Source organism: Oncorhynchus tshawytscha, linkage group LG08 (genome assembly GCF_018296145.1).
Source record: "Oncorhynchus tshawytscha isolate Ot180627B linkage group LG08, Otsh_v2.0, whole genome shotgun sequence".
NCBI lineage: Eukaryota > Metazoa > Chordata > Actinopteri > Salmoniformes > Salmonidae > Oncorhynchus > Oncorhynchus tshawytscha.
In genome coordinates, this window is record NC_056436.1 from 26,708,906 (window position 1) to 26,727,963 (window position 19,058).

General features: G+C 46.6%; 1 protein-coding gene across 3 annotated transcripts in view; it reads right to left on the minus strand.

Moving 5' to 3' along the window:
* Positions 1-95: 95 nt before the first annotated feature.
* mnat1 (MNAT1 component of CDK activating kinase) overlaps positions 96-19,058 on the minus strand; it is a 63,741-nt gene continuing 44,778 nt past the window's right edge. For all 3 annotated transcript variants that reach the window (XM_024430240.2, XM_024430242.2, XM_024430241.2), the window contains exon 9: positions 96-478. In XM_024430240.2, coding sequence (XP_024286008.1) covers positions 358-478 — 121 coding nt within the window. In that variant the 3' untranslated portion in view covers positions 96-357. The remainder of the gene's footprint in view (positions 479-19,058) is intronic.

Below are 19,058 nucleotides of genomic sequence, written 5' to 3' on the forward strand. Positions count from 1 at the left end.
TGTTCACATTTTAATTTTAAAGTGTCAATGAGGCGGTCATGATCTAAATCATGGTAACGTCTTGACTGGTCCATTATCCTGGTCAAACAATAAGGCATGGTTTCAAAAGCTTTATTATCCAACAAACGACATGGTTCAGACCACAACTGGCTAGTTTTTTAAATATTTATTTTAATAAAAATGAAAATAAGATAATACAAAAATAGCAACATATACATCCTGGTCTGACTTTAGACCACCATCCATAGCGGTCTATGGCTCCCTCCCCAATGTAGAGCAGGGTGGTGATTTGAGTCCTTAGACAAGAGTTTATATTGACAGCCTCATATTTCTGAGCTCCTCTCTGTTTTTGAGGGGTCAGCCCAGTGGATGGAAGAGCCCACTGAAGGCATCCTGGATGGCTCGATGACACGCCAGTCCTGAGTTGTATCCTCCAGCCATGTCCTGGGGCTGGGCAGTACGCACGTGGTTCAAATACCTACCAACAGAAAGAGAGAAGAACCATACCAGTAAAAAATATAATTTTGTAACAAAGCATTGTCAGCACCTACAGTGCATTTGGAAAGTATTCAGACCCCTTGAATTCTTCCACATTTTGTTACGTTACAGTCCGATTCCAAAATGTATTAAATGCATTTTTCCCCCTCATTATTTTACACACAATAACCCATAATGACAAAGGGAAATCAGGTTTAGACATTTTTACAAATGTATTAAAAATTTTAAAAACATCTACCTTATTTACATAAGTATTCAGACCCTTTGCTATGAGACTCGAAATTGAGCTCGGGTGCATCCGGTTTCCATTGATCATCCTTGAGATGTTTCTACAACTTGGAGTCCACTTGTAGTAAATTCAATTGATTGGACATGATTTGGAAAGGCACACACCTGTCTATATAAAGGTACCACAGTTGACAGTACATGTCAGAGCAAAAACCAAGTAATCAGGTCGAAGGAATAGAGTAGAGCTCCGAGACAGGATTGTGTTGAGGCCAGACCTGGGGAAGGGTACAATGGCCTCCATCATTCTTAAATGGAAGAAGTTTGGAACCACCATACACTTGCTGACTGCCATGCCAAACTGAGCAATCGGGGAGGAGGGCCTTGGTCAGGGCGTTTACCAAGAACCCAATGGTCACTCTGATAGAGCTCCAGAGTTCCTCTGTGGAGATTGGAGAACCTTCCAGAAGGACAACCATCTCTGCAGCACTCTACCAATCAAGCTTTTACAGTAGAGTGGCCAGATGGAAGCCATTCCTCAGTAAAAGGCACATGACAGCCCGCTTGGAGGTTGCCAAAAGGCACCTAAAGACTGACCATGAGAAACAAGATTCTCAGATCTGATGAAACCAAGATTAAACTCTTTGGCCTGAATGCCAAGCGTCACGTCTGGAGGAAACCTGGCACCATCCCTACGGTGAAGCATGGTGGTGGCAGCATCATGCTGTTGGGATGTTTTTCAGCGGCAGGGACTGGGAGACTTGTCAGGATTGGGGGAAAGATGAACAGAGAAAAGTAGAGATATCCTTGATGAAAACCTGCTTCCAGAGAACTCAGGACATCAGACTAGGGTGAAGGTTCACCTTCCAACAGGACAAAGACCCTAAGCACACAGCCAAGAGAACGCAGGATTGGCTCCGGGACAAGTCTGAATGTCCTTGAGTGGCCCAGCCAGAGCCTGGACTTGAACCTGATCGAACATCTCTGGAGAGACCTGAAAATAGCTGTGCAGCAACACTCCCCATCCAACCTGACAGAGCTTGAAAGGATCTACAGAGAATAATGGGAGAAACTCCACAAATCCATGGGTGCCAAGCTTGTAGCGTCATACCCAAGAAGACTCGAGGCTGTAATCGCTGCCAAATATGCTTCAACAAAGTACTATGTAAAGGGTCTGAATACTTATAAATGTGATGATTTTTAATATTAATAGATTTGCAAAAATGTCTAAAAAAACAGTTTTTGCTTTGTGGTTATGGGGTATTGTGTGTAGATTGATAAGGGGGGAAAAAAACAACTTAATACATTTTAGAATAAGCTTGTAACGTAACAAAATGTTGAAAAAGTCAAGGGGTCTGAATACTTTCCGAAGGCATGGTATATTAGTTTACTATCCCCTCTCCATCATCCCTATATTAGCATCACTTCTACTAACTGTATATGTGATGTGAAGATAAAATCTTCGGTCTGTCTTTAGAGGTGGTGAGGCCTTTAAAAACAAATCACCCAGTCAACACATCCAAAGCTTGGATGCAAAGGCATTGATGCAGTTGATGTGAAGCATTTCTTGAGCATTGGTTGATTTTTCCTCAGACACTTGGCCCGCACTGAAGGTTTTTCTAGCCCTACAGAATTCCCTCAGCACCATATGAAGGCAGGAGTAAACCGCCCGTCAACCCCACACAGTGCACACTCACAAACACCTTGTGCCTCGGAGCCCCTCCACCCTGCCTTATAGTATTATAGGTGTCTTTTATTTTTAAGTGCATACAGATGTTGCCCTAGCCCACCAGAGGATGGCGAGACACTGTTCATTTTCACTCTGAGCTGTAGATGGAAAAACAGCTGAGCTGTCTACTGTACCTTGTACCCTGGTCTCTGTGGTGACAGGGGTGCTCTTCCTGACTCTACCTCGCCTCCTCCTCACACTCAGTCCTAGGCTGTCAGTCAGCTCAGTGGGCACCAAGGGAGCGACCTCCCACCCCCACACGACTGGGCCTCCCTCACTGGGTTCTACAGTCTCTGACTACTAAGCTAACATAGTCCTCAAGCCACTGAGACCCAAAGCAACAGACAGCACACACTCACCCCTCTACCACACTCACAGCCCAAATACAGAGGGCTAAAGCCTCCACACGAGTTAAGCGTTGTGCCTCCTGTCCCTGAGAGCCAGGGAAAGTGAAATAGGAAGTGAGCACACAGACAGTCCTCTGATTTCTGCTCCAGTTCGGTCTGCTTTACAGAGTAACCCAACACATGGGGAGGCTCAGAGAGAGACTGTAGGAGTGGGAGGTGGTGTGTGTTGGAGTATGTGTTTATGGAGCATTTCTTTTTGGCAGTTTACATGTGTACCTGTGTGTACTTAACATTTGACATGATACACAGTACATGAAAAAAAATTACTAATATCTAAAAACCAACTGCTGAGCATAACGTATGCATGGTCAATATGGCATTTACTAATGTGTTATGCATTGACATGAACAGAAAATGAATTCTAGCCATCAGTGGTTAAGTTCCAGACGTAAGAAGAGAAGGACGGATCGGGTTTTGTACATAAAGACCACTCTTCACCCACTAGAGAAACAACACACAAGTCCAAAACAGGCATCCCAGTGATTAATAATAACTTCATTTAGCCTTAGCTCCTGTAGCCTGTCCTTCACAGAGCACTTGATGCCTTCTCCGATGGCTTCCTGCTCCTCTCCCCACAGCAGATGAGTGCTGACTATTGATTATACTGTACTGGGCCCTTTTAACAGTGAAAAAGTGGTCTATTTCCAGCCCGGCTAAGTCTGCTCTTCCTGCTAATCTAATCCCCAAGCTACTCGTGTGGTCATTCCTTCCAAGAAAGCTGAGAGCTCTGTGTAACTTTATACCAGCCTGCCCCTAAGGAGGGAGAGCGAAAGAGGGAGGGAGGGAGAATAATGGTGGGAGGAGAGAGAGAGAGTGGGAGGATGTAGAGTGAAATCACCTTCGAGTATCACCAGCGAGTCCACTAGTCTAAAGCCGTTAAACTAAACCAGTCAGTCTGCCTTCTGCTCCCCCCTAACGCCACACGTTAGTTCAGTTCAGCTCCATTAACTCTCCTCCTGTAAGTGCATCTCCTCTCAAAGCTCTACTTTACACACACACACACACACACATCCAGACAGACAGACAAATATTTTACATGGGTGCTTCATAAAACATTTGCAAACAGACAATGAAGTTTAGTAATTGGTACACAGCAACAGACATATACTGAATGAATGAGACACTCAACAGTATACATGGTGCACTGAACCAGCTTTGCTGCTACTATTTCACTATACTGTGTCTGTACTTCACCTTCTGAGACAAAGTTAGGCTTACACCTCTCCCCCACCACTCCTCATTCTCTTTCTCCCAGAGGACTGGCTGCCTTTTGTTCACAGGCCCCTGAAACCCAAGCCGTTTCGGCCGGTAACATCTTTCACTCTCCGGGCCCCACTGGAGCATTAGCTGCAACTCGATCTGGGCCTTTTCAAAGCCTCCTGTTATTGGGTAAATATGGGTCACTTTGGACTGGTCCATTATGTCGCTTAGGGGGGCGGGAATAGACTAATGCAGGCGATAGAGATGACAGAATGACATTTGTCAGCGTGATTTTAGTTGGTTCTTTAGTCCATACAAAAACCCATGATAACGTATGGATCCTATAGCACGTCCAGCTCTTTGTTATACTACACTGAACAAAAATATAAAGTATTGGTCCCATATTTCATGACCTGAAATAAGACCTAAAAAAATGCTCCATGTTCACAAAAAGCTCATGTCTCTCATATTTGGTGCACAAATATGTTTACATCCCTGTTAGTGAGTGTTTCTCCTTTACCAAGAAAATCCACCCACCTGACAGGTGTGGCATATCAAGAAGCTGATTAAATTGCATGATCATTACACAGGTGCACCTTGTGCTGGGGACAATAAAAAGCCATTCTAAAATGTGGAGTTCTGTCACACTGTTTCCAGAGAATTGAATGTTCATATCTTGTCATTCTAGAGAATTTGGTAGGATGTCCAACCCGCTTCACAACCGCAAACCATGTGTAAGGCGTCGTGTGGGCGAGCGGTTTGCTGATGTCAACTTTGTGCCTCATGGTGGCGGTGGGGTTATGGAACGGGCAGGTATAAGCTACGGTCAACAAATCCAATTGCCTTTTATCGATGGCAATTTGAATGCACGAAAATACTGTGAAGAGATCCTGAGGCCAATTTTTTTCATTTTTTTTTTCATTATCTGTCACCAGATGCATATCTTTATTCCCAGTCATGTGAAATCCATAGATTAGGGCCTAATTAATGTATTCCAATTGACTGATTTCCTCATATGAACTGTAACTCAGTAAAATCAAATCAAATTATTGCATGTTGCGTTTATATTTTTCTTCAGTATACATTGTCCTACACGGCCTAGAAATGGAAAACTAATGATCCTACTGTTAAACCTAAAAACATGAACACCTTGGATCAGTGTATTACCACAAGGGAGTAATAACAATATTACTCTAGAATTCGGTTTTCAGTGTTCATGCTACCATTCAACCCTTTCCGAGAACCAAATGCCTCCAAACTGTTGGAGCGAACAGCATTTTTCCTCTGGCATGGAACGGTGAATACCTGGGAAATGTCTCCTGCTAACGCTAATAATCGTCTTGGATTTCCGGTTGGAACCTCAAAAGTATTCCCTGCTTCAGTTGCCTGGAAAACTACACGGAGGCACATCTCTAATTCAAAGTGAAAAGATAAGTGCCGAAATGTTCCGGAAGGTTCCGCGTGGTTATCATCTGAAAATGTGTGGCTTCTCTTTCTGTTGTGCGAGTGCGTGTGTGTGGAAGGCTGGGAGGGTGTTAGACTTCAGTGAAATAGCTGAAGGACTGAGGCTGAGTGAAAACGGCCTGCTTTGGAGCAGCTACCTTATGTGAGGGACTGGCAAAGTGGCTGGATCGAGGCCCTCGTCTAGACTCCATGTGTTGGCTGTGGGGAAACCCAGCCATGATGTAAAGAAGAGAGACCCAGATATAATGCTGCCACAACCACACTTGCCTATAGATGGCCAACAGTTGGTGGTGCTCTCACAAACCACATACACAAGAGACAATGTATTAATTCATTTGGACCAGCCTTATTAAAACATTGCTGATTGACACTGTGGGATTATGGCAGGTTGCTTGGTTGTAGTCCTCTATGAAAACATCCCTGTATGTAGGTCTGAGTGGGTTGTGCTCATATACAATAGCGTATCAGTATAAATTAACTCCACTGCGAATGTATAAGAGAGGCCCCTGTCAGAAAACCATGAATCACTGAAGCATGGCGTCTAGTAGTGGTAGCCAGCTGTTGTTACAGTAAGTCTCCGTCTCCCTCCTCCTGCTACTGCACTTTACTTTCACAACGGTCTGGTCACTGACCCCAGACCAGGCTGCAGCTCAGCACCTGTCTGCTCCCAGACCACACTGTCTGATCCTGGGAATGCAGTTGTTTTTGCAGCACAAAAGATCAGAGAGAAGTGTTACTTCCCATCACTCGTGACCATGGTAGAGACGGAGCATCTTAACTCCCATCACTACCGCACTATGGGACAAAACAGGGACAATTCTACTCTGTACACAGTGAGAGAAAAAAATATTTAGCAATGTCAAAACTCAATTAACTTTCAACTATCCAAGACTACAGCCTTCTGGTTGAAGGTGGTGGAGGGTTTTGTGTAAGATATCAGGGCTGAGGTGTGTGGTGACAGTAAAGGGTTATTAAGGTCAGTGTTTGGGAGGTCCTGGCTGGAGCTCTCCACAAAGACCTGTTTCATACTTCTGAAAGGCCAGTCATGAGCCTCTTGGACAGCAGGCCTCATGTCCGGAAGTCTTCCTTTAGCGCTTCGATCCAGCAGGGGTTGGAAATCCTGGCCTGGGAATGAGGGGGTGGGGGTGCAGAGCCACACACCTGCCGGATGATTTGTCATTATAGACGGGTCAGCACTCAGCTGTCAACCCCCTAATCACCCTCCCCACCCCAACTGCTCCTCCAGAAACACCCCTGCATTCCTTAGCCAGCTCCAGTTACACTCACAGCTACACACACACACACACACACACACACACACACACACACACCACTGCCCTAAAAACAAGAGCACCGCTGTGTGTGGGTGTGTGTGTCTCTATGTTACAGGGTACAGTGACCTGCATATCTTTCCCAAAACCTTACTAGCAATATACTTCCTCTCTGCAGAATTTACTAGAAGGTATGCTAGCTAAAACACACCCATCCACCCAGGAACAAAAAACCCTGCAGTGGAGACGAACATAGAGCACTCTTACAGGTAAACTAAATATGTCAACAGCAGCCTTTCATCATCAGGGGCCAGAGACCAGTCTCATCTCCCTGGGATGGAGTTTCCTTCAGGACATGAGAGTGTGAGATTATATTGTGAACCATTTGGATGATATGGCATGGCCCAAAACCCTGTTGTACACTGGAGAATTGGTCTGTGACATCACACACACGCACGCTTGGTCATCGACTCCTTATCCTTTATCACGTATCTTATCATCACTTGCAGGTCAACTCCACTGACAGAGGGTGTCTCTCAGAGAGCCATAAGGGGCATCAGTGACACTTAGTTAAGGAGGGCCACTTTCAGGGTGTTAACACAAGCATTGTATGACACTTGACATTAACACTTATAGAAATACACTCATTTGTGATTGACAACCGGCAAGCAGAACCTATAAGGCCGGTTTACATTAATCACAGCAAGAGTATGAATGACATTTTTGTGTCTGTGATTTTAAGGCATTAAAGAACAGAGGCTTAAGTAGACGCCTAAAACTTAACTATACTTCCTTCACAAAGTGTCACCTGTCACCGCTCCTCCAGGACTGTCTGTGTCACAGACCTGTTCTTTCCATGTCTGGCCTGATGGTGGCGGTAGAGGCTGCCTGACAGCACAACAGGACAGCCCAAACTCTGTACTTCAGCCATGGCATGGAAACCCACCACTAACTAGCCACTTGACACAGGAATCCACGTTAGGGCAGTGAGATGCCAGGCAGGTACTGCGCATCTATCCCCTGGAGAGCCGGGAGAATACAATCAGGGTCCTCGTTAACCAAATGGGCCCATAAACAAGGGAAGGGCATATGCTCGTCACCAAATGGTTGTTAGCGCGGGACACAGCCACAAAACACACCACACGGGAGTGTTGATTGTCATATGTAGCAAATTGTGAATAGAACACTGGTACACTGCGGAATAAAAACCTTCTCCCAGTTGGGTTCTGAAACACTGGTATCAGTTTCCACGGACCCTCAAGCTTTAGGGAGAGGCCAGATAATTTCAATTAGAGGGTGGGAAGGAGATTCAAACATCATAATAGAAAGGTACCTACTACAATTAGCTGTGTGAGGCAAGTCCCCACAACACAGCACCAGATGACGGGAGTTTGTTTTCTTTCCCTAGCTCTTAAGAGGGAAAAATGAGCCAGCTAATCTCCCTGTACATCACTGAACCCTGGGAGGGAAGGAGGAGACACACAGCAATCCACTGTGCCAATATGTGTGTGTGTGTGTATGCCTATAGCTAGGGTGAGAGGAGCCTGCCTTACACACCTCTGCATATACAGTGGGGAGAACAAGTATTTGATACACTGCCGATTTTGCAGGTTTTCCTACTTACAAAGCATGTAGAGGTCTGTAATTTTTATCATAGGTACACTTCAACTGTGAGAGACGGAATCTAAACCAAAAATCCAGAAAATCACATTGTATTATTTTTAAGTTATTAATTAGCATTTTATTGCATGACATAAGTATTTGATCACCTACCAACTAGTAAGAATTCCGGCTCTGCTTTGTAAGTAGGAAAACCTGCAAAATCGGCAGTGTATCAAATACTTGTTCTCCCCACTGTATTAGGGGAATGTATAAATAGTAAGGAGATATCGCCCCTCTCTCTCGTTCTTCTGGGAGTTGACCCTGCAGTCTCTAACCAGCGCCACAAATAAACAAAGGAGGCAGCAGACAGCTAGCTAGCTATCCCTAGTCTGCATCACTGTGGCTGGCCTGTTGTGTGTATGGGAACACCACCCGCCTGCCTGGGGAAGAGGCTGGCAAGGGGACCTAATAAGAAAAACAGAAAACAGCCCTTTCTCCATTCAAACCCACAGACAGATCCCAGGAACACCCAGTGGAGGCCTGGCATGGCGACTCCCTTGCTTTCTGCTGTTTTTACAAACAAACCCATAAAGCTAAAGAGCTTTCTACTGTCAGCAGAGAAGCCTCCTCCTCCAATCCACTGGCCTAATGACTCACACTCAATCAATATTTGCACAGATCACATTAAGAGACAACAATAAATCCGGTTTATACAGAGCTATGCTTGTTTTGCTTCCGTTTCCTAGGACAGAGAATATTCTCTGTGAGTGCAGGTCAGGACAATGAGTGGATTCTGTACTATACAACATTCACACAATACCCTGGGAGTAGCACAGCTACCCCTGTAACGGAGAGAACCACCACCACTCCCCTTCCCCCTATTTCCAGGCTTGCCCCACGAAAATACAGCACCTGGCCATGCGAGAGTAGCGATAATAGAAAATCAGAGCTGAGTGTGATGCTGGGTAACAGCTCATACTGTGGGTTTGCCAGTCAACCCTGCATTAAAGATCTGGCTCCCATACTCTCATATACTCCCTGCAGTATCTTTTGTCTATGTAAATGTCAAATCTGTGAGCTACAGCTTTCACTCGTGCTCACTGCTCTGAGAGGGTGTGGATAGAGCATCCAGAGAAGCAGTATCTTGCAATGGTTTGCTTTACCCAGCTAGCTGCCAGCAAAAGTGACACTTTCAGCCTGAGCTTTTGAGAAACAGAAGGTATACCATATTTGTTACACAAAAGTATCCTATAACATAAATCTTTATGATTCATTGTTGTTACGTTATACATTTCAATCGCCCCCACAAAAGCTTGAATAAATTAGGGAAGGTTATGTAATTGCAGTAAAAACCAGATGAAAGACCTTGGATTCATCAGATCATACTAGACAGCGCTTTTCTCGCCTTCATCCAGCCCCATAACTCAATCATCAAAGCTACATTGTGTGTGTGTGTGTGTGTGTGTGTGTGTCCAGTATGCGAGGCCTTCACTGTGAGGTGCCGTCACGCTCCTCTGTCCCAGGCAGCCCCCCAGGACCCTGTGAAGACCTCAACCCCTCCCAACCCCCTCTCCCTCCCAGGCCCAAGGCCCATCAAGTGGATTTGATCTCAGCTGTGATCAGAGAGCCGTGGGCCGTATGGAAAAGCCATTTCAGGCAATTTTGTGTAAACAGTCCCTCTGGAGTGGTCCTCAGCCAAGCACACGCCTGCTGCTCTCCACACACTCAGAGAGCGAGACGCACGGGAGCCACAGTGACTAAGATTTACTGACTCCTACTAGTGAGGGAAGTGGGGAGGGTGGGTGGTGAGAGAGTGAGAGGGGGGGGGGGGGAGAGAGAAAGAAAATGGAGAGAGACAGAGGACAATTAACCCCCTAGGTCGATGTCCGCGCCCCTGCGGAAATCTAATTAGTATATAAAACAAGAATCCCCATAAAAATCTCTGTTTAAGCTAGAAAATGCTGTGAAAAGTGACAGAGCTAGAGCGGTGTTTGTCAGACCATGAGACATCACAAAAATCAGTCTTCTCACGAAATCGTCTATAGCGTCCGAACGGTTTGGCCAACTATCACGAACACGATGGTGTTCTGCGTTTTGCTCTACGACCCTAGCAAGCGTAATTGGAAATCGTCTGAAGTTGGTGCAGCCGAATACCACGAATGAGACCCCTGTGTAAAGTTGAGACTCTCATGGACACATACATATTGGTTAGTTTGACTCGTCTGAAGGTCCCCTGGTACCAGTCGAACACAATTATGGAAGACTATAGCGACTGTTTAGTGACAAAAATAAGTGGTTAAAAATCTAATCAATTCTAATTGTATTTGTCACATGCCCGAATACAACAGGTGTAGACCTTACTGTGAACTGCTTACTTAAAAGCCCTTAACCCACAATGCAGTTCAAGAAATAGTTCAAATAAACTAAAGTTTAAAAAATCCAATCAAAAAGTAGCACACATTTTCATAATTAACGAGACTATATACAGGGGGTACCAGTACCGAGTCAATGTGTGGGGGTACAGGTTAGTCGAGGTAATTTGTAAAGTGACTATGCATAGATAATAAACAACGAGTAGCAGCAGTGTAAAAACAAATATAAACAAATGTAAATAGTCCGGGTGACCATTTGATTAGCTTAGTTGTTCAGCGATCTTATGGCTTGGGGGTAAAAGCTGTTAAGGAGCCTTTTGATCCGAGACTTGCTGCTCCGGTACCACTTGACGTCTGGTAGCAGAGAGAACAGTCTATGACTTAGGTGAGTCTTGGATGTCAAGAAGCTTGGCTCCTGGGATGTACTGGGCCGTAAGCACTACCCTCTGTAGCACCATACCATCAAATACTGAGCAGTTGCCATACCAGGCGGTGATGCAAATGGTCAGGATGATGTTGATGGTGGAGCTGTAGAACTTTGAGGATAAGGACCCATGCCAAATCTGTTCAGTCTCCTGGAGGGGGAAAAGTTGTTGTGCCTTCTTCATGACACCAAGCAAACCATGTCGTGGTGTGCTTGGACCATATTAGTTTGTTGGTGACGTGGACACCAAGGAACTTGAAGTTCTCAACCTGTTCCACTGCAGCTCTGTAGATGAGAATGGGGGCATGCTCAGTCCTCCTTTTCCTATAGTCCACAATCATCTCCTTTGTCTTGATCACATTGAGGGAGAGTTTGTCCTGGCACCACACAGCCAGATCTCCTCCCTATAGGCTATCTTGTCAGTGATCAGATCTACCACTGTTGTGTCATCGGCAAACTTGGTGTTGGGAGTCGTGCCTGGCCGTGCAGTCATGAGTGAACAGGGAGTAAGAGGGGACTGAGCATGCACCCCTGGGGGGCCCGTGTTGAGGATCATCATGGCAGATGTGTTGTTGCCTACCCTTACCACCTGGGGGCAGCCCGTCAGGAAGTCCAGGATCCAGTTGCAGCGGGTGTTTATTCCCAGGGTCCTTAGCGATGAGCTTTGTGGGCACTATGGTATTGAAAGCTGAGCTGTAGTCAGTGAAGAGCATTCTCACATTAGGATCTGTTGGGGCGGTATGCAAATTGGAGTGGATTTAGCGTTTCTGGCATGATGGTGTTGATGTGAGACATAACCAGCCTTTCAAAGTGCTTCATGGCAACGGACGCGAGTGCTACGGTGTGTTAATCATTCAGGCAGGTTACCTTCTCTTTCTTGGGCAGAGGGACTATGGTGGTCTGCTTGAAACAGATATTACAGACTCGGTCAGGGAGAGGTTGAAAATGTCAGTGAAGACACTTGCCAGTTGGTCCGCTCATGCTTTGAGTATACATCCTGGTAATCCGTCTGGCCAGCGGCTTTGTTAATGTTGACCTGTTTAAAGGGCTTGCTCACATCGGCTATGGAGAGCGTGATCCCACAGTCGTCGGGAACAGCTGGAGCTCTCATGCATGCTTCAGTGTTGCTTTCCTCAAAGAGAACATAAAGGCATTTAGCTAGTCTGGTAGGCTCTCGTCACTGGGCAGCTCACGGCTGCGTTTCCCTTTGTAGTCTGTAATAGTTTTCAAGCCCTGACACATCCGACGAGCATCAGAGCCGGTGTAGTAGGATTCAATCGTAGTCCTATATTAACGCTATGCCTGTTTGATGGTTAGTCAGAGGGCATAGCAGGATTTCTTATATGCGTCTGGAATAGTCTCCCGCTCTTTGAAACTGGCAGCTATAGCCTTTAGCGTGGTGCAGATGTTGCCTGTAATCCATGGCTTCTGGTTGGGAAATGTATGTACGGTCCACTGTGGGGATGACGTCGTCGATGCACTTATTGTTGAAGCGGTTGACTGAGGTAGTATACTCCAATGCCATTGGATGAATCCCGGAACATATTCCAGTCTGTGCTAACAAAACAGTCCTGTAGCATAGCATCCACGTCATCTGAACAATTCGTTATTAAGCGAGTCACTGGTGCTTCCGGCTTTAGTTTTTGCTTGTAAATTGGTTTAAAGCATCGGTTTGTGGTGGTAAATAGATGGCTCCAAATATTATAGATGAGAACTCTTGGTAGATAGTGTGGTCTACAGCTTATCATGAGGTATTCTACCCAAGGCGAGCAATACCGCAAAAGTTCTTTAATATTAGACATCGCATGCCAGCAGTTATTGACAAATAGACAAAGACCCCCACCCCTCTTCTTACCAGATGTAGCTGCTCTGTCTAGCCAAAACGCATACAATTGAAGTCAGAAGTTTACATACACCTTAGCCAAATACATTTTAACCTGTTGAGTGTAAGGGGCAGTATTTGGATGTTTGGATGAAAAACGTACCCAAATTAAACAGGCTATTTCTCAGGCCCAGGAGCTAGAATATGCATATAATTGTCCGATTACGATAGAAAACACTAAAAAGTTTCCAAAACTGTCAAAATATTGTCTGTGGGTATAACAGAACTGATATTGCAGGCGAAAACCTGAGGAAAATCCAACTAGGAAGTGCCTCTTATTTTGAAAGCTCCCTGTTCCATTGCATGCCTTCCCTCCATTTAAAGGGATATCAACCAGATTCCTTTCCCTATGGCTTCCACATGGTGTGAACAGTCTTTAGACATAGTTTCAGCCTTTTATTCTGAAAAATGAGCGAGAACAATCACATCGCGTCAGTGGATGGCTGGGTGCCAGCAGTTTTGCATACGCCAACAGCTTGGAGCAGAAATTTTCACTCTCTCTCCTATTGAAACAGCTACGGTCCGGATAAAATATTAGCGGTTATTTATTGTAAAAACAACCTGAGGATTGATTCTAAAAACGTTTGAAATGTTTCTACGAACTTTACGGATACTATTTGGAATTTGTCTGCCCCGTCATGACCGCTAGAGCCTGTATTTTGCCAGGTATTTTGGATATAAAATCATCTTTATGGAACAAAAGGAACATATATTGTGTAACTGGGAGTCTCGTGAGTGCAAACATCCGAAGATCAAAAGGGAAGCGATTTAATTTACTGCTTTTCTGACCAAACTACTTGGCTGCTAGCTGTTTGTTATGTTTTGTCTGCTGAGAGAGATGTCCTTACGTAAACGCTTGGTTTGCTTTAGGTGTAAAGCTTTTTTGAAATCTGACACGCCAGGTGGATTAACAACAAGCTAAGCTGTGTTTTGCTATATTGCACTTGTGATTTCATGAAAATTAAATATTTTTAGAAATTTAATTTGAATTTGGCGCTCTGCAATTCAGCGGATGTTGACGAAAATGATCCCGCTAACGGGATGGGTGTGCTAAGAAGTTAACTCAGTTTTTCACAATTCCTGACATTTAATCCTAGTAAAAATTCCCTGTTTTAGGTCAGTTAGGATCAACACTTTATTTTAAGAATGTGAAATGTCAGAATAATAGTAGAGAGAATGATTTAAAGATTTTAGTTCATCACATTCCCAGTGGGTCAGAAGTTAACATACACTCAATAAGTATTTGGTAGCATTGCCTTTAAATTGTTTAACTTGGGTCAAACGTTTTGGGTAGCCTTCCACAAGCTTCCCAAAATAAGTTGGGTGAATTTTGGCCCATTACTCCTGACAGAGCTGGTGTAACTGAGTCAGGTTTGTAGGCCTCCTTGCTCGCACACGCTTTTTCAGTTCTGCCCACAAATGTTCTATAGGGTTGAGGTCAGGGCTTTGTGATGGCCACTCCAATACCTTGACTTTGTTGTCCTTAAGCCATTTTGCCACAACTTTGGAAGTATGCTTGGGGTCATTGTCCATTTAGAAGACCCATTTGCGACCAAGCTTTAACTTCCTGACTGATGTCTTGAGATGTTGCTTCAATATAGCCACACAATTTTCCTTCCTTATGAAGCTATCCATTTTGTGAAGTGCACCAGTCCCTCCTGCAGCAAAGCACCCCCACAACATGATGCTGCCACCCCGTGCTTCACGGTTGACCAAATACTTATTTTCCACCATAATTTGCAAATAAATTCATTAAAAATTCATTAAAAATCCTACAATGTGATTTTCTGGATTTTTTTTCTAATTTTGTCTGTCATATTTGAAGTGTACCTATGATGCAAATTACAGGCCTCTCATCTTTTTAAGTGGGAGAACTTGCCCAATTGGTGGCTGACTAAATACTTTTTTGCCCCACTGTATATGCATAACAATTCAATTGTTCTACCTTGTTCACAAGCAAATAGATTAGCTGACTATTCACTAGCATGTGGGCTTGTGCTTGAGAGACTGTTGATGAGACCTGTGTTCATTTTATTGAATGTCTGCTACAAGACGTTGGTCATTATTAATGGATGCACATGGTTCTGGTTACATTTGCAACAAAAAGGGTGATCAGTGATTATTGCAACAGCAAAAAAAGCAAGTTAAACTATTTTGGTAAAAATAATTAGTGGGTGTTAAGGTTGTGGGAGGCTTATATTTAAGCCTAGGGATAATTTTACAAGCCCTGAGTTCATGAAGTTATTTCTGACTGTTTGACATGCAGATACATATGATGAATCAGAAATAACTTTGAAAAAAATTAAAGAGATGTGATTTTTAGGCCATATGGCCCAGCCAGCGTGGCACGAACCTTTGCGATACATTGGCACATGACAATTATTAGAATGTCAAATATTTGTCAATTCTTGCATGCTGTCCATGCTGGCTTTTGCGGCTTACCTGAGACATGAAACAGATAGGGCATGCATGCTGTTGCCAACTTATTAATGAGCAATTTTCCAAAATGGGTAATGGAAAAAGTTTATTTTTATTTGACATAGTAGGTTTTTGCCAGAATTATATATTTTTTTGGTTTGACCTCATGTCCAGCTGTTTTTAAAATCGACACAAAAATGTCAAATGGACACACACTCTTACAGGCAAATGTCAAATCTATTTTCTATGCAAACTTTCTAAATGTCCACAAAAGTGAATGGAAACATAGCTTATGGTAGCTTAACAACAAAGCGTCCTTTTCTCTATATGTACCAATCAATCCCCTCCATCCATCCCTCAGAGAGCTTGAACCCTTAAAGCCATACTCCAGTGAGTCTCAGGAGCCTCCATGGCTCAGGATCACTGCTTCCTGGTCTGCAGCTCAGCTTAGCTCTGGGTCCCCTGGAGAGGAGCTCCAGACTAAACATCGAGCTCCCCCCTCCCCCTCACTCATCTGCTCCCCTTCACCCCAACCAGGTGAGGAGAGACGGCCGCCTGACAACCAACCTCTCCACGACGAAAACCTCACTTTTTCCACCAATTAGGTAGAGCTGGGAGGGAAGAGGGGCGGGGGTAAAACTTCTAAATATTATCTACATTGGCAATTAAAAAGTGGCGCGTTGAGCAACCCCTGTCACAGAGATGGACTAATTTCAGGGCAACCTGTGCCAACACAAACAACTGCTCTCTCTAGCTTTCATTGTCAGCACTTGAGGTTTTAGTAGAATGTTTGAGTGTGGTGCTGCCAATTTCTCCTTCTCCCTATTTTCCCCCCACGCGATTAGTCATTGTCCAAGATTTTCTCCCCTTTCTCTCTAGAGCGGCAGACAACTTGGGTCTGTCATCGCCTACACAGTCAGAGCTTAAGAAGTGCACTAGAAGAGACACACACACACACACAGAGAGAGATCAAAGACAAGCACACATAAACATGCTCCCTCTTTCCATTTCTCAAAGACACACAACAAGACCAAAACAAACCTTCTCTAACAAACACACAAACCGTACATGACTTCCAAAACAGTAACATATGTTCATAATATACAAATGTACCATTATTCAGGTTCTCTTTTCATCCACAGACAGCAGAAGAACAGATAGTTCAATGGCATCCCTCTGTGGTGTGTGGAGTCAAGTGGTGAAACCTCAGTAATCAGTTTCCAACCATGTCACTGGAAGTCAGACTGGGCTGAGGCGGCTTGGCGTGCCAGGAGAGGCCAGTATTGACCCAGCCACACCTGTCCCGAACACCCGAAGTTCTAAGACTACAGTAAACCACACCTTCAGTGGTCCAGATCACAGTGTAGGAGGAAAATTCACATTATGATCTGTTATGGTAATGCACAGCAAAAGGTATTTTCGGTGCGGAATAAATTAATACATGTGCCAATCAGTGAAACAGAATGTGTGACGCTTCCTTTTCATAAAATGTCTTCACACTATAGGGGGCCTCCTCTCTTCTGTGGTTTTTAAATCACACACAGAGACACATGCACAAAGACATGCACATACAGAGTGTGTATGTGTGTTGGTGGGGTGGGGTGGAAGCTGAATGGACACTTTCGGGGGCCCCTGTTGCCTGAACATGCAGCCTTCTCTCTCCCTCATTAGTGTGGCAGCTGCCTTTAATAAGAGTTCAGCCCATATTTATTCAGGTACTGAGCGCGAGAGAGCGCCGAGAGACCGACAGGGCACGCACCAGCAAGAGAGACTGACAGACAGAGCGAGCGCGACAGACAGAGCGAGAGCGAGCGAGCGCGACAGACAGAGCGAGAGCGAGCGAGCGAGACAGACAGAGCGAGCGAGCGCGACAGACAGAGCGAGCGAGCGCGACAGACAGAGCGAGAGCGAGAGCGAGCGAGCGCGACAGACAGAGCGAGAGCGAGCGAGCGCGACAGACAGAGCGAGAGCGAGCGAGCGCGACAGACAGAGCGAGAGCGAGCGAGCGCGACAGACAGAGCGAGAGCGAGCGAGCGCGACAGACAGAGCGAGAGCGAGCGAGCGCGACAGACAGAGCAGAGCGAGCGAGCGACAGACAGAGCGAGCGAGCGAGCGCGACAGACAGAGCGAGCGAGCGAGACAGACAGACAGAGCAAGCGAGCCAGACAGAGCGAGCGAGCGAGAGAGCGAGCGAGCGAGACAGACAGAGCGAGCGAGACAGACAGAGCGAGCGAGACAGACAGAGCGAGCGAGCCAGACAGAGCGCGACAGACAGAGCGAGCGAGCGAGCGAGCGCGACAGACAGAGCGAGCGAGACAGACAGAGCGAGCGAGCGAGACAGCGAGCGAGCGCGACAGACAGAGCGAGCGAGACAGACAGAGCGAGCGAGACAGACAGAGCGAGCGAGACAGACAGAGCGAGCGAGCGAGACAGACAGAGCGAGCGCGACAGACAGAGCGAGCGAGCGAGCGCGAGCGAGACAGACAGAGCGAGCGAGCCAGACAGAGCGAGCGAGCGAGCGAGCGAGCGAGACAGAGCGAGCGAGCGAGCGCGACAGACAGAGCGAGCGAGCGCGACAGAGAGCGAGCGAGCGAGCGCGACAGAGAGCGAGCGAGCGAGCGCGACAGACAGACAGAGCGAGCGAGCGCGACAGACAGACAGAGCGAGCGAGCGCGACAGACAGACAGAGCGAGCGAGCGCGACAGACAGACAGAGCGAGCGAGCGCGACAGACAGAGCGAGCGAGCGCGACAGACAGAGCGAGCGAGCGCGACAGACAGAGCGAGCGAGACAGACAGAGCGAGCGAGCCAGACAGAGCGAGCGAGCGACAGACAGAGCAGACGAGCGAGCGCGACAGACAGAGCGAGCGAGCCAGACAGAGCGAGCGAGCGAGCGAGCGCGACAGAGCAGACAGAGCGAGCGAGCGACAGACAGACAGACAGAGCGAGCGAGCGCGACAGACAGAGAGAGCGAGAGCGAGCGACAGACAGAGCGAGAGCGAGAGCGAGAGCGAGCGCGACAGACAGAGCGAGAGCGAGAGCGAGCGAGCGACAGACAGAGCGAGAGCGAGAGCGAGCGAGAGCGACAGACAGAGCGAGAGCGAGAGCGAGCGAGCGACAGACAGAGCGAGAGCGAGAGCGAGCGAGCGACAGACAGAGCGAGAGCGAGAGCGAGAGCGAGCGACAGACAGAGCGAGAGCGAGAGCGAGAGCGAGCGACAGACAGAGCGAGAGCGAGAGCGAGAGCGAGCGACAGACAGAGCGAGAGCGAGCGAGCGACAGACAGAGCGAGAGCGAGAGACAGACAGAGCGAGAGCGAGCGAGCGACAGACAGAGCAGAGCGAGCGCGACAGCAGAGCGAGCGAGCGCGACAGACAGAGCGAGAGCGAGAGCGAGAGCGAGCGAGCGCGACAGACAGAGCGAGAGCGAGAGCGAGAGCGAGCGCGACAGACAGAGCGAGAGCGAGAGCGAGAGCGAGCGCGACAGACAGAGCGAGAGCGAGAGCGAGAGCGAGCGCGACAGACAGAGCGAGAGCGAGAGCGAGAGCGAGCGCGACAGACAGAGCGAG